At 36.6% G+C, this 15,191-nt stretch overlaps 1 protein-coding gene across 6 annotated transcripts in view; it reads left to right on the forward strand.

The window, feature by feature from the left end:
* ralgapa1 (Ral GTPase activating protein catalytic subunit alpha 1) overlaps nucleotides 1-15,191 on the forward strand; it is a 142,038-nt gene that overhangs the window by 12,465 nt on the left and 114,382 nt on the right. For all 6 annotated transcript variants that reach the window (XM_052045902.1, XM_052045813.1, XM_052045987.1 and 3 more), the window contains exons 3-6: nucleotides 4,374-4,423; nucleotides 12,222-12,279; nucleotides 12,974-13,017; nucleotides 13,507-13,684. In XM_052045902.1, coding sequence (XP_051901862.1) covers nucleotides 4,374-4,423; nucleotides 12,222-12,279; nucleotides 12,974-13,017; nucleotides 13,507-13,684 — 330 coding nt within the window. The remainder of the gene's footprint in view (nucleotides 1-4,373; nucleotides 4,424-12,221; nucleotides 12,280-12,973; nucleotides 13,018-13,506; nucleotides 13,685-15,191) is intronic.

Genomic DNA, 15,191 nt, shown 5'->3' on the forward strand with positions numbered 1-15,191 from the left:
AAATGAACTAGATTTTCTGCTGGCTGTCTGTACTCTTGGAGTTGGCCCCATGCACAATTTTCCACCAGAAAATGGTGCAGCACAGGGGCTATTTGAGCATAACTGACAGGTTCTGTCCTCTGAATTGCTTTGACAGCTGGTAAGAGTACTCTCGTGCTTAGCAGCTGTCAAAGCTATCATAGAATGTATTCGTGTACATTCATAAACCGTTAGATATTTGTATGTAATTTTTCAATTAAAATGGTTAAAGCACTGAAACATCAGCTAAATGTAAAACTTTTTGTGAAACTTTATTTATACAGCACAGTACGAGGCCCTTCCGGCCCAATGAGCCTACACCGCCCAAATATACCCAAGTTAACCTACTAATCTGTACGTCTTTGGAATGTGGAAGGAAACTGGAGCACCTGGAGGAAACCCAGGCAGTCATGGAGAGTACATGCAAACTCCTTACAGACAGTGGCGGGCATTGAACCCTGATCGCTGGCGCTGTAATAGCGTTACACTAACTGCTACACTACTGTGCCACCCTTACCGCTATGCTACCATGGTAAATGGTAAAAAAAAAGTGCTGGATCATAATTAATTGCAGTTGAATGCCTTTAAATCAACCAAATTAAATCACATAAAAGGAAATTACCCTGTACTTGCCCAACAACTGTTTTATTGAAATCAGTGGCCCTGCTGGAAAATCTGCCGTAGTTTGTGTTTACACCATTGGCCTCCATGAGGAATCCAATAAAGGTGTGCAGGTGACTTGGAATCAATAACTGAGTGAAAGTTTGGAATATTTACCTCAGAATGATGAATTGCCCATTACATAGGTACAAATGGAGCTGCCCATTTTTAAGTGGCAGTTTTGATCCAATCTTATTTAAAAAAAAAACTGTAGTAACACTTAACCCATTTCAATTTTTAATAGAAAATCATAAAAAAAAAGTGCAGGTGCTGGAAATCTAAAACAAAAATGGAAAATGCTGGAAATATTCAGCAAGTCAGACCATATCACTGGGAAGAGAAAAGGAGTTTCAGGGACCCTTTGTCATAACTGAAAAGGAGGCAAAAGAAGCCTGTAAATCTGCAGGGGGAGTGGTAAGGGAGGGGGATGTCTCTTTGATGGGGTGACACCTAGGTGACCGTGGGGATAAGCTGTTAACAGGTTGTGTGGTCAGTGGGCAAATGGGAGTATTTATAGAGTGAGAACATAAACAAAAAAGATAGGCAAAAGAATGTGGAAGTTATGAAGTATAGAGCAGGAGGATGTGCACACAAAAAAGGTAAAAACAAAGGGGGGAAGAAATGAGCTAAGCCAATATCACAGATGAATAACTAATACAGACTGAGAAATCAAGTTACCTTAAGTTATAGAATTCAATATTGAGTCACATTCAAAAATTTTACTTGAGGTTGCTTTTGTTTTTAAAAACCACCATCGTAAGTCAGAGATGGAATGTTGCTTCCAAAGTATTGCTGCTTATCGAGTCTTTCAAAAAGAATTTAAGGAATTTCAGTGGTTCTTAATTTTTTTAGTGCCAATCCACATGCAAAACCACTTGCAGAACTAGTACAAGGCAACTCCATTGACAAACAGGTAGTTGCTAAATCAGTGTTTGAGGGTATCTGCAAACATCTTGATTGGATGAAACGTGTAAGTACAGGGGGACTGATCACCTTGTTGCTTATTGATTAAGTCTTGATAATTGATAGCATATGTATAGGTCAAAAAACCTTTGTGCCAGTATTTGTGTGTAACACATGAAAATGCTTTTGGTATGTTGATTCTGATAGAACCTTCCCCACCCTAATTCTGTAGCACTTTGGCATCAGATAATGAGTGGAATTAGAGTAGTGTATCCAGTTCTGGTCACTGCACTACAGGAAGGAGATGATTGTACTGGAGAGGATGCAGAGGATGTTCACAGAGATGTTGCTTGGGATGGAGTGTTTTATGAGAGGAGATTGGATAGACTAAGTTTGTTTTCCTTGGAGTGGAGGAGGCTGAGACTTAACAGAGATATACAAAAATATAAGGGGCAATGATAGGGTAGATTGTAGGAAACTTTTCCCAAGGGAAAGGTATCTAAAACTAGGCTTTGGTTAGGAGGTAAGAGGGCTTAGAGGGATCTGAAGGAGAAAAATTACAACCAGACAGTAGGTTGGAATCTGGAGCATGTTGTCTGAGCGGTTGGTGAAGGCAGGTACTCTCACATCATTTAAGAACTACCCAGATGAAATATCTAGAATCACCAGTGTGTAGAAGACTATGAACCAAATGCTGGGTAGAAAGGATTAGTATAAGTAAATACTTGATGTTCAGCATGGATGTGGTGGACTGATGGGGCCATTTTTCTGCACTGTATGACTCTGTGACTGTGGCTCAGAGAGTGAAGGATTTGGAATAACTCTGGCAGTGGTGGGTTGGGGGGGGGGGGAGGGAGGGCACAGATGTGGATAGTTGTGCCTGCATTGCCCTAATTATTTCGCTTTTCATGTAGATGTGTCTCAGGCTATTTTCCCTTTGAACCATGAATCCAAGGTATTTCCCCCATCCTGCTTAGTTTTGTTTTCCAGCAATAATTCTGTAGTCAATTAGGGTGCAAAACAACTTTGGGTTGTACTCAGAGGCATACATTACATAGTGATAGATTTCAATACATATTTCTGTCCATGTTTCTATTGCTGGCATGCTTATTGATCTCGAAAAAAGGAAAATCAAAGTACATAACTCATTTGATGGCATTAATTTTCTATTTGCCATATAACTCCACAATTATGATTGTAGAAATGGGAAAAATAATAGATAATGCAGAAGTAATCTTGCTTTCATTTTAGATGTCTTTATGAATTTGTAAAAGTTTGTGAAATTTAATGTATCAATATTTAACCCTATACCCATACTTGAAAAGAAAGTTGAAAGTGATTAAGAAGACTCTGGGAACAAATGTGAATTAACTAAATGTGAAATGTGAATTAACTAGCTTATTTTCATGCCCCTAGAATAAAATACTTTGGGGGGGAAAATACAAAAAAAAAGGCACCTGATTTGATTTTTGTTGTCTTCCACAACTGCTTATTAGAAATCTGTTGCAATGAACAAGCTAATATTTTACCCTTTTAAGAGTTTTCTTTTGCTATGGCAATAGTTCTCACACTACTGCCTCTTATTAGTACTAAATTAAGGAGCAACTCTTATATGCTGGAAGCAGAAATCATAAAGGAAAATCCTAAAAGTACTTGTCAGGGCACGCGGCGTAAGTTAATTGAAAAATGGATGTTTCGAGTTGATAATCTGTTCTAAGAACCATCTTGTTCATCCTTTTTGATCAGGGCAAGGACATGCTACTGAATTAAAAACTGAAAGCTTGTAGCACCTTGATCTACAATACATTCTAGGGTGGCATGACTTGGATGTCAAGAGTGTGATGAAATAGTTCATGATGAATGTGCTTTTGTACAACTACAAAACATGACTTCTCATCATAACTTTTTTGTTTGGTTATAACCAAACTATGATTGGGACTTGTGACTTAGTTAATTTTGGCAATAAATTTACTAAGTTTTTTTGTCTTTTTCCATAATAATAATTGCTTTTTGTTTTACCACATAATTATGATAAATTAAAGTTTGATATATTTTTGTATGAAACCCTTCCTATATTGGCTTATTATAGTTTTTAAACCATGGCAGTATTATAGTGGTTTTAAAATACTGAATGTAGCACTGTTGGGGGACTGCAATTTGTGTAATGGTGCACATAATAATTTCAAGAATGGCTCCTCTGCCCACACCATCAAACTTTGGACACCTTGTGTCATTCTTGTGTTATTACTTTCACAAACTGAGTCATTTGAGGTGTGAATGGAATTCAGTTTGGATTTTGTCCAGGTTATTCCCCCCTTAATACCCACTTTAAATATTTCACCTGGCACTGTATTCCACAGTTTGTTTATTCTTATGGCTTTCCTTAATGAAGCTAGGGATTTATTGCCATAACTTTCAAGTGGCTATTGCACTGGTATAATTCCCTAGTTTTGAAATGTGGCTTCTTTGGCTTAGTTTGTGTTTACAGAAGTGCTTCCTGAAGTGCATGCATCTAAAGAGGCATGCATTGCGTTCTGGGGATGTTTATAGTATAAAATTTATGTCCCAAACACAGTTGACATTCTGACAATGGTTAGCAGATTTGATTTGAATTTAAAACTACAAACAAAGACAAAATTCTGACATCCCCTCAAGGCCAAATCTTAGTGCCATAATTTATAGAGTTTTATGTTGCAGTTAGATGGTGCCAGAGTGAAATATTTAATTGGTAGTAAATCTTAGCTATCAAAATATTTTGTAAAAGTAACCTGGTGTATTTGATGCTGTTTCAGGTCACAAATCACAGAGGGAAGAATTGGACTCTATTCTTTTTATTTTTGAGGTAAGAATACTGGAAATTGGTGAATGTTAATGTTTCATTACGAAAGGGATTCACTTATTTGATATCATGAGGCAAACAACTTTTATGCATACCAAAATGCGATTTGTTCTTAACGGTCAATGACAGTGATCTACTCTCCTACCATTTCTTCATTTCTCAGTATTGTGCTACAATTGTAACTTTTTTGTATTCTATTCTTGTTCATCACTTAAAGTAAGCATTCAAGTACTGAAAAAGCTAACTTAATTTTGTTGATTTCATGTTGAAAGGTTCATGATTTTATTCTACATCTGGTTGATTTCCAATGGTGTACAGAGATTAGAGATGAGCCACATTCAGGTTTGTTAATGATAACGAAAGATTGGACAAAAGGGTGATGGTGACAAGAAACCATAAGCAGAACATGGGGAGGAAAAAGGAAAGAGTGTTATTAAATGCTATGAGGGAATTTAGAAGTTACTCATAAATGTGAATCAAATCGAATTGAGGTGAGAACCTAAATAAAGCAGCCATTCTTTGATATCTCCTAAACCCTTAACCTCTGCAATGGCAGCAGAGGTGTGGGAGTGTCATTGGCTGCAAGTTCCACTCCATATCAATGATCATTCCTTCATTGTCACTGGGTTTAAATCCTGGAACTCCCTGCCTAGTAGCATAGGGTCAGTACCTTCACTAGAAAAACTGGAGTGGTTCAAGAAAGTAGATCACGGACACAAGGACAGTCAGGGATGGATAGTCATAGATGGTGTTGACAGCAATGTTTGCATCTGCAGGTAGTGGCATATAAGTGCCTTTGTGGAAATAGATGTTGTTGACATTAATTATATTGTTGAAAGACGAATGTTCACAATTTGTAACATTATTTTTCAGTTGGGTCTATTTTCTCAGTCAGATCTTGAGGTTGGACTATATTGGAGTTATTTTGTGGTATAATTTGGAGCTATTATTTAACATTGAGCAGCATTAGCCTGGCTGTGGCAAACGGTTCTGAAGGAACAACCATTGTTCAGCAGCTCATGGGTAAGAGCATTCTAAATATGTGCTGCTTCAATGTGCCGGAGCCTGAATATACTGGACTCCTCAGTACTGGACTGGGGAATCTGACTTTGAAGTTGCATCAAGTAGACCTGGCACTGGATCACGATTCCCAACTTGGAGATTAAGAAGAAAATAACAACATCAGTTTTCTTTTTATTTTAATGCGTCTGTATAGTAGACTTCGACTGAGGATGAAGTTCCACCTACAGCCTTTGACTGGAGAAAAGGCTGTGGGCAGGATCTCCTGTGGTATCTAGCAGAGGCCTTGCTTTGCCTTGCCATTCAAATCCTCAGGGTCCAGCATGATTGGACACACACGATGTACAAGGTTAGTACCGACATGGGGAGATGGTGGGGTGAGTATATGTGGCAGGATGATTAGATCACAGATCAGCCCGGTATGTTGTTCTATTGTAATCATCCAGTTGTATAACCATATGCTTACAACACTATCTACAGCCATTGCACGGTATTCAAAATCTTGTATACCAGTCTACTTCCAACTGCACACTGACTTGAACAGGATTAATCCGAGGAAGTCCCTTTACTGGAAAATCAAGATAAGTGTGCTAATTTTAGTTGACATCTTCTTTTCCTTTGACATTGAGATTTGGAGACTTTTGAAAATTACGAATGGAACACATCTGAACGACAAAATAAATGTGGAAATCTGTAAATGTAAAATAAAGACAGAAATGTTGAAAATATTTAGCACCTGTAAAGAGAAAAGACTGAATGCAATGCTTTGGGGAAAGAATGTTGCATTCATTTTCACAGGAAAAAAAGAGTGAAGCAGTTTAGAATTTTCAGCATAGTTCATTCAAATGACATTATGGGTTGATAGGCTCTCAGTTAACACTTTCTCTCCTCCATTTGTTTGTTTTCATTTATTCTGATGCCCACTTAGAATGTAGAACATAGAACAAAGAACAGTACAGCACAGGAACAGGCCCTTTGGCCCACGATGTCAGTGCTGCACATGATGTCAATCCAAATGAATCCCATCTGCCTGCATATGGTCTATATTCCTCCATTCCCTGCCTGTTCATGTGCCTTTCTTAATGCCCCTTGCTATGAATGTTGCTATTTCTTTAACTTTTTATGTATGCATCAAGGGTGCTTTAACTTGATGTGTACGCATTTGAAAATGTACCATATCTTTATAGGCCTGACTTTTACTGAATTGCTTAAACACTACAAGTATCTAAACATGTTCTTTTATTAATGTTGACTGACCTGCCTTTCCAAGGATTTCTACTTTTATGGTGTAATTACTTATAGCATTATCTGAACATAATGCTGTTAGTGTAATGACATGTTAACTTGATCTGTTTTATATAAAAGTGGTAAGCTAGTAACTCTGTGCAGTAGTGTAATATTTCATGTTTAAAAGATAAAGCATGGAGTGAGGATTGGGGGTGCGGGCGGGAAGGCAGTGGATTTAAGGATTGATAAGAGAAAAGCAAGTCACTTTTTCCCTGTAAGAACAAAAAATATTAATAACATTTTTGCATCCAATTTACGGTGGTATATATCATAATAGCATGTGCATTTGCTTGATTCCATGAAGCAAAACGTTACCTATTCAGTCATTTCAAAATCACTATATATAATGTTTGCATGTAACACACTATTATTAAACCAGTATATCTGATATATGGTTGATCAGCTAATGCAAGTTTTCATATACTGTATTTCGTCTAGTGCCTTTTGTCCAGGGGTTTAATATTCCATAAACTGTATCTGCTGAGAAGATTGACAGTTAGGAATTATGTCCTTGTGCTATCTTGCCCTGGAAAGCCCTCCCCCTTTGCACCAAACAAAACTTTCCTTCCATGAGTATCCCACCAAAAAATGTTGATGCATAACTGTAAATGTTTCATGGAATTCCATTTCTTGATAGTGATTATTTAATACTTTCTTAACCATTGAAGGAAGTTTATCTTCACATCTTGAAAATAAAACTTAAATTGCAATTCAGTGGTGCTTGAGCACAAGCTAGTTTTGTAGGTGCAATATTATGCATATTATCCTCATTTGTATAATCATATTGAGCTTTGAGTTCTTAATGCATCTTAAAATACTAAATTTTCATTTAAATTGGGTAAAGGATTTAATGGATCAAATGATAAACAAGTTTTTGACCTAGAACTGAACTTGCGTGTATTCAGCTAGTGTTACAACGCCCATGGTGGAGTCATAGATATCTGTTAAATGAATGCATGATGCTTTTGAGAATTGAGCTTTGCTGGAGGGTAGGGTGTAGCCTTTTGAAAACTATGTTAGGGATTTTTTGCACCAAGACTAAAACAATGAAATAATCTGTTATCTACTTGACTAGTCTCAGCTGAAATTTAGACTTTTGGAAACCAAAGCCATTCACTATTATGCAGACAGGTTTTGTTAAGAAATGGTATATTATACAAATATACATTTGTAAACGAGTTCCATTTTTACAGATGTCCATAAGGCAATTTTGACCATGTTGGAAAGTACACAAAAATCACTCTATGGTAATCATACCTCCTCAGTTATTGTAATGCATGGCAACAAAAACACACAAGACTAATCAGAAAGAACAATTACTAAAAGCAGGGAGAGTGTGAGAGAGAGAGAACTAATTCAGCTGTTTGTAGGAACGAACCTATTTATGTACATAAGACTTTTGAATTTAATAATGTTATGGGATCTTGCTCATATGTAGGAGTGTGGATGAGTTGGGCGTTCCCAATCCGAGGACGGTCTGTATTTACATGTACCTATACTTGAGGAGTTTGTACTCTATTTACATGGCTTTGTTTTGCACTGCTGCAAATTTGAAACAAAGGAGATCCTAACTAGTCCCCATGAGCCCAGTGCAACTGCCAGACTCTAGCAATTTGCTCTTTGAAGCTTAAGCAGCTAAGTTATGGCTTACTCTTCTTTTATTGTTGGTTTGTTTCCCTTAAATTTTGTTTTGGAGATGAGGAAGGTCACCTTTAATTAGTGACTTTGAATTGGGACAGCAAAATCTTTTCTTGATAACAATATGAAATATTCCAATTTATGGAATTAAATGATTGATAACTCCACTGCTTATGACTACTGTCAGATGGATGTGCTACTCACAAACGTATCCTCAGTTTAGAGGCCCTAATTACACAGCTGGCTAGTGTTGATTGTACACCCATTACCAAACTCCAGAAACAGACGCAATATTCCAAGTTTTGTCATGAGAAGGCATTTTCAAGCAGACAAAGGAAAAGATTCAAGAATGTGCCCAAAATCTCTTTGAAAGGGTGTAATATTCCAACTGACTTTCGGGAATTACTGGCTTGATGATCGCTTTGGATTGTCAAGTTGAGAAGGAGCATTTGCCTGATGTTGAGACCTTAGAGTCCACAGAAACCTTGCAAATGACCCATCTGCCTGCTCCATGAGACACACCCCATTCTGTGGAAGATTCTTCACTTCCCACATTGTCCTCATCAGTCATCTCAGAACCTACAAAACTGCAGAGGAGGCAAATCATCCATGATCCTGAGGGACAGCTGAAGAAACAGAACTTGCCATAGTTGGTTTCTTGACACAAATGAGAACAGAAAATGCTGGAAGCACACATCAGGTTAAGCAGTCTTAGTGGGGAGAGAAGAAAAATTAACCTTTTGGTCAAGGATCTATCAACAGAAATGGAAAAATTAGAAGAAAAACAAGTTTTATGTTGCAGAGAGGAAGTAGTACAGAACAAAGGGAATGTTAGTGAAAGGGTACCGACCATAGTCTTAAAGATAACAATTACTTTTAAAAGGCAGCAGGTGAATAGAAAAGTGAAATGAATTGAAATAGCCACATTGCATATGTGGTGAAAAAGGGAAAAGAAAGAGGAGAGAGTACCTGAAATTGTCAAGTTTGAAATTAAGTTCCAATGGCTATAGGCTACCCAGATGAAAGATGAGGTACTGTTCCTCAAGCTTTATTGGAGTGATGTTAGAATGAAGGCAGAGGTCAGAATATGAATGGGACTGAGAATTAGAGTGACAGGAGACAGGAATCTCAACATCACCTTTGTGGACTGAACGGAAATGTTCTGCAAAGTGGTTGCCCAATCTTCATATGAATTCGCCAACATGGAGAGAACAACATCATGAGTACTGAATATTAATAGACTAAGTTGAAAGAAGCACTTCCTGGTTGCTTGGAAGTCATAAACTATCAGGTGTTGCATCTTTTGATGACTGCATGGAAAAGTGCAGTGAGAAGGTAGATTCCATGATTCCAATGTAAATTAATCCCATTTGCCTGCACGTGGTCCGTATCCTGCTGTTCCCTGCCTGTTTGTGTGTCCATCTAAATGCCTCTTGAACGTCGCATCGCATCTGCTTCTACCACCTCCCCTGGCAGTGCATCCAGGCACTTGCCACTCTCTGTGTAAAAGAAAAAAAAATCTTGCCCCGCCAACATCCTTCAAACTTTCCTCCTCTCACTTTAAATCTATGCACTCTAGAATTTGATATTTCAACCCTGACTATTTACTCCATCAATGCCACTCATCATTTGCATACTTCTATCAGGTCAACCCCTCAGCCTCCCAACACTCCAGAGAAAACAATCCAAGTTTGTCTAATCTCTCCTATCTAATACATTCCAATCCATGCAACATCCTGGTGAACCTCTTCTGCACCCTCTCCAAAGACTCCACATCCTTCTTGTAATGCAGTGACCAGAACTGCACACAATACTCCATATGTGGCTTAACCAAAGATTTATACAGCTACAACGTGCCGACTTTTATATTCAATCCCCTGACCAATGAAGGCGTGCATGCCGTACACCTTATTTACCCCCCTATCCACTTGTGTTGCCATTTTCAGGGAGCTATGGACTTGTACCTGAAGATCTCTCTGTACGTCAATGCTCCTATGTGTCCTGCCATTTACTATATGCTTTGCTCTTGCATGTGACCTCCCAAGATGCACCACTTCATACTTGTTCAGATTAAACTCCATCTGCCACTTCTCTGCCCAAATTTCCAACTGATCTATATCCTGCTATATCTTTTGACAACTTTGCTCGCCATCTATAACTGTCCCAATTTTCGTGCCATTTGCAGACTTAATAATCAGACCATCTACATTTTCATCCAAATCATTACTGTATATTACAAACAACAGAGATTCCAGCACTGATCCTTGCGGAACACCTCTGTCACAGACCTCCAGTCAAAAGGTGTCTCTTTTTTTCCTTCCCTTTATTTCACTCTTTTTCTTTCTCATTTTTCTCTTTATTTCTCTTCTTACTCTTTTTCTACAAGTTTGGTCTACACTCTACCACAGATATTTCCTCTCTTTTCTCCACACCACCCTCTCTCGCAGCTTAGAAATACTTTACCTTCACTTTTTTAATTCTGTTGAAGCATCCTTGACCCAAAATATTGACACTGGTTCTCTCTCCAGTGACGTGACCTCACTTGCCAAATGCTTCCAACATATGTCATTTGTGTTTTGGATTTTAGTGTCTGCATTTTCTTTGCTTCTGTTATTGATACAAATGCTATACAAAACACTTGAGAAATATAGTTTTGTTACCATGGTAACAATGAATGCATGTTAACTTGAATAAAGAGGTTTGTTCTAACTTCCTTATTTGATTTGTTGATGGCTAAACTAAATTGAATTAAGTATCAGGTTAAAATGCTAAGGATAAATTATTAGCTGTTGGTAATAGTGCCTTGGAATTGTTTATATCCACAAGTCAGGAGACTTGGTCTTGGTTCTCATCTAAAAGACGACACACTTAAAAGTACTGCACTCTTTTAGTATTTCTCTTAAAGCATTAGCTTAGATATTGTGCTCAAGTCTGTACAATAGGACTTGAAACCACATCCTGTAGCTTGCAAATATATGAGCTACAAACTTAAACAGAGCCAACGTCATTGGTATAAATGTTTGCTTATTCAATTATATTTTTAATCTATCCTCAGTTCCGTGTGTTTAAATAACATACATTAAAGATGTCTGTAAATATTTATAACTAGTGTTGAGATGTCACTAAGTAGTAGAATCTCAACTTAACTTTTGTAGTATGTTGGATATTTTTTCTTGACTGAAGAACTAAGAGTGTGTTTTATTGTGTCTACTTCTTGCCATTATGAAGAATATTAAAGCTGAACTATTCAATGTATAACCATGAAATATATCCCTGAGAGACAGATGTGGTAACTAATGCAGAGTGATGGTTTCACCTTTAAAAACAAATGTGCTTTAAGCTTAACTTCAGAAGTTGCATTTACTGATGAGAGAAATGTTATTGTAATTACTTGTGGGTTCTGAGTAATGTTGCTAATCATTGCCAAGTATAAATAATTTGGGTCTTAAACTGACTTGATGCAGTTTTATTTTTACAGATCCCATAGAGCTGGCTGAGAATGATACCCTGTACAATCTGGACAAATTTTAATTGAGTACCCAGAGCTTAAGACTGCATTTGTGCACTTACTGCATAACTGTAAATGTGTGCACAAAAAACAAATATATAGTTTTCTAAAAATTACTGCTTAGGCACAATTTATCCTTTGAGATGTGTACTCATGAATCTATTTGCTTCTTGCTACTGCAGTTTTGGACTAAGTTTTATATTAAATGGAAAAAAAACTTGCCTTCCACATCTCTGCAGTTTTCCTTGGTAAAACTACATTTTTTGGAGTAACTTGCTAATGATGTTTCTGAGAACACATTTTTTTCTTTAAAGGCAAACCTTGATCCAAATTTAACTTGTTTTGCAGAAAATTTTGCAACATCTTCCAGAAAGAATTCAGACAAGATGGCAGTTCCACAGCATAGGTAACCTTGCATGTACTTAATTATTTATTTGCATAATCAATAATTAACTACTTGGAGAAAGTAAACATTTTTACGTCTTTTGCAGCAGTTTGGTACAAACACAACCCTAAATAATGACAATAAGGAAAGTGCAAATCGCATTCCCCTAGTTATAGTAAAAAAAAATTTTAACTAAGGTTATTCTTGATGTACTTCATTAGTTAGAGCTCTTGTGTTGACTGCTGTATCAAATCAATAAAGTTGTTTATTTGTGTGCTATTATGTGAGTTTTTTATGGCTAATCATGAAGGAAAATTACTTTCTGTAAATCTATTCATTTATATTTAGTATACTTGTAGAAACTCTATCTTCCAGACATCTTTGGATCAAATATTTAAGGCAGCTGAATTATAAAAAAAGGAACTAGAGCACTTTAAAAATTATATTTAAATGAATTAATCTTTTTTATGCAAAGCCAGAACTCTAAGGCTGCAATTATTTTTGTATGTGGTGGTCTCTCCTTTTCCTTTTGGCAATAAAAAGATGTCAAAGGGTACAAAGGTCACCAAGAGTAAATGAGTAAATGCCAAGGACTTGATTATAAGCATTTATCAAGTCTGACCGAGAGCTTGGACAATTTGCCCTCAAAATGTGTTGTCTTTGCGGTGCGTTTTTGTTTCAGTGTTGCAAATGTTGCTTTTCTTTTGTTTTGCAGGCTTGATTTTAAAGAAACTCCTTCATGTTGGGAACTCCCTGAAGGTTTTGCATGTTTTTTTTAAAAAAAGCAGTCTTTAAGATGTGATTAGAAATGTCCTGAAACCCAATGTGGTTTGCAGTTGTATTATTTATCCCGTGTTTGTCCTTTTTGTGTTGGTAGTGGGGGATGAAAAAGTTGAATATTTTACCATATCGATTTTGTTATTCTGAAGCTATTTCTCTCTTCAGAGATTGGTTGTTCTTATGGTATACAAAAATAATTTCAAAATGTACATTTTAAAATGCTTTAATATCATGGCACTTCTGGAGAAGTTCAGTCCTTTTGAATTGTACTATAAGTATAGACATTTTCCAGTGCCATGAGCAACATTTGGCTTAGTTTTTTTTAAGCATTTTATTATGATTTGAAATTTTTTAGTTATTTAATCAGTGTTTCCTTAAAAAAAACAACTGATGTATGAAAATTTGAGGTTTTTTTATACATCAATAATTTGAATTTCTATATTATTGAATGTACTTTATCCATTTCAGATTCGAAGGGAAGGTGTGCGCCTCTTTTTGTTATGGATGCAAGCACTCCAACACAATTGCACTGAAGAACAGCTGCTGATTTTTGCCTGTCTTATTCCTGGCTTTCCAGCTCTGCAATCTGAGCATGGGCCTCGAACACTAGACAATCTAATTAACTCTCCGCTTCATCTTCAGGAAAGTAAGAACTAATTACTTTTTGTTAAGGCCTTTCACTAGTCTTTTTTTTGAAATTGGGCTCTTTTCCCCATCTTATTTTTTATACAGTACAATTACAATGAATAATACTAATCCTGTCACAAAGCTACGGCAATTATGATAAAGCATCTAACTATGAAATAAAAAGCTTATCAATTCACAGTTGGCCTCATTTCACAAATGTTAAATAGGGTTCCATTTCGTGATGCAATATCATAGTAAGACTGCACATTGAAACACAAGAACTTTTCTGGATATTTCAAGATGTTCTTTCTTTTTTTTCATTTCTTATTGCCAATATTTAAAGTAATGGTTACGCTGACAATTTTGGTCTGAAACCTATCGTCCTTCTGTGACTTAAAATGCACTTGTTTTCTCACTTTTTTTCCATTCTGATGAAGGGTCATTGACTTGAAATGTTGTCTCTGTTTCTGCTTAGTCTGCTGAGGATTCTGAAGTTTTCTGTTTTTGTACCATTATGGAAGACTATTCAACAAGTATTCACACACAAGTGCAGAAACTGTATAGCATAGAAATTGCCCCAAACAGTCCATGTTCACTTGAGCCTCCTCCAACCCATTACTCAGTGCATCCTCTTGCTCTCATGTAGCTCCTGCTTAAGTGTTCATTTGCTTGCCTTAAGGTGTGAGTTCCACATTTACACTTGTCTTTGAATAAAGAGGTTTGTTCTAACTTCCTTATTTGACTTGTTGATGGCTAAACTAAATTGAACTAATTTTACTATTCACTCTAAATTGGAAACACATTTTCTGTCTGTGAGTAGAAAGGGAAATTTTTACTAGATGACGATGAAGTAAAGGTACTGATTTAATCTGATCAATTTATAACTTAAACAATGTAGATAACCTAGTTTTAGTAAGTGGTAAGTTAAATTAAGAAAATTGCATATTCTGTCTGAGAAATTTGAGGAAAGAAGCAAGGGACATTAAAAGTAGGTTATAAATGCTTCCATAATTATAGAAAAAGATGTTAACAAAAATAGAGTGCTCTGTAAAAGAGACAGAATAAATTATGATTGAGGGTAAGGAACTAATGGGGAGGTAAGAGTATCTGTTCGTGGGAGAAAACACCAAAAGGCATTCTAGAAATATTGAGACCATCTGGTGAGAAGGAGAAATTTAAAGAAATATTACAAGAAATTTAATATAATTAAAAGATGACCATTCCTTAGCACTGTTGCTCTGAACTGGTCTTTTAGGAGGTTGCTTTAGGTGCAGTGTGTGCAGTGATTTTGATCTTCCAGAACTGCCTGGATTTTAGAATGGTGGTTGACAATTGGTAGAGAGCAAAACTAGTAATACACTCAGGAATGAGAGAGAGAAAATCAAGAACTAAAGGTCAGTCAGTCTGACTGCTAGAACCTTTTATTAGGGATGTAGTAATAGAGCATTCAGTAAGTATTTAACTGAGAAGAATTGACAAGGATCAATGAAAGTGCGATCCTGTTTTTGAGATTATAACTAAAAGGT

This window comes from Pristis pectinata, chromosome 1 (assembly GCF_009764475.1).
Source record: "Pristis pectinata isolate sPriPec2 chromosome 1, sPriPec2.1.pri, whole genome shotgun sequence".
Lineage (NCBI taxonomy): Eukaryota > Metazoa > Chordata > Chondrichthyes > Rhinopristiformes > Pristidae > Pristis > Pristis pectinata.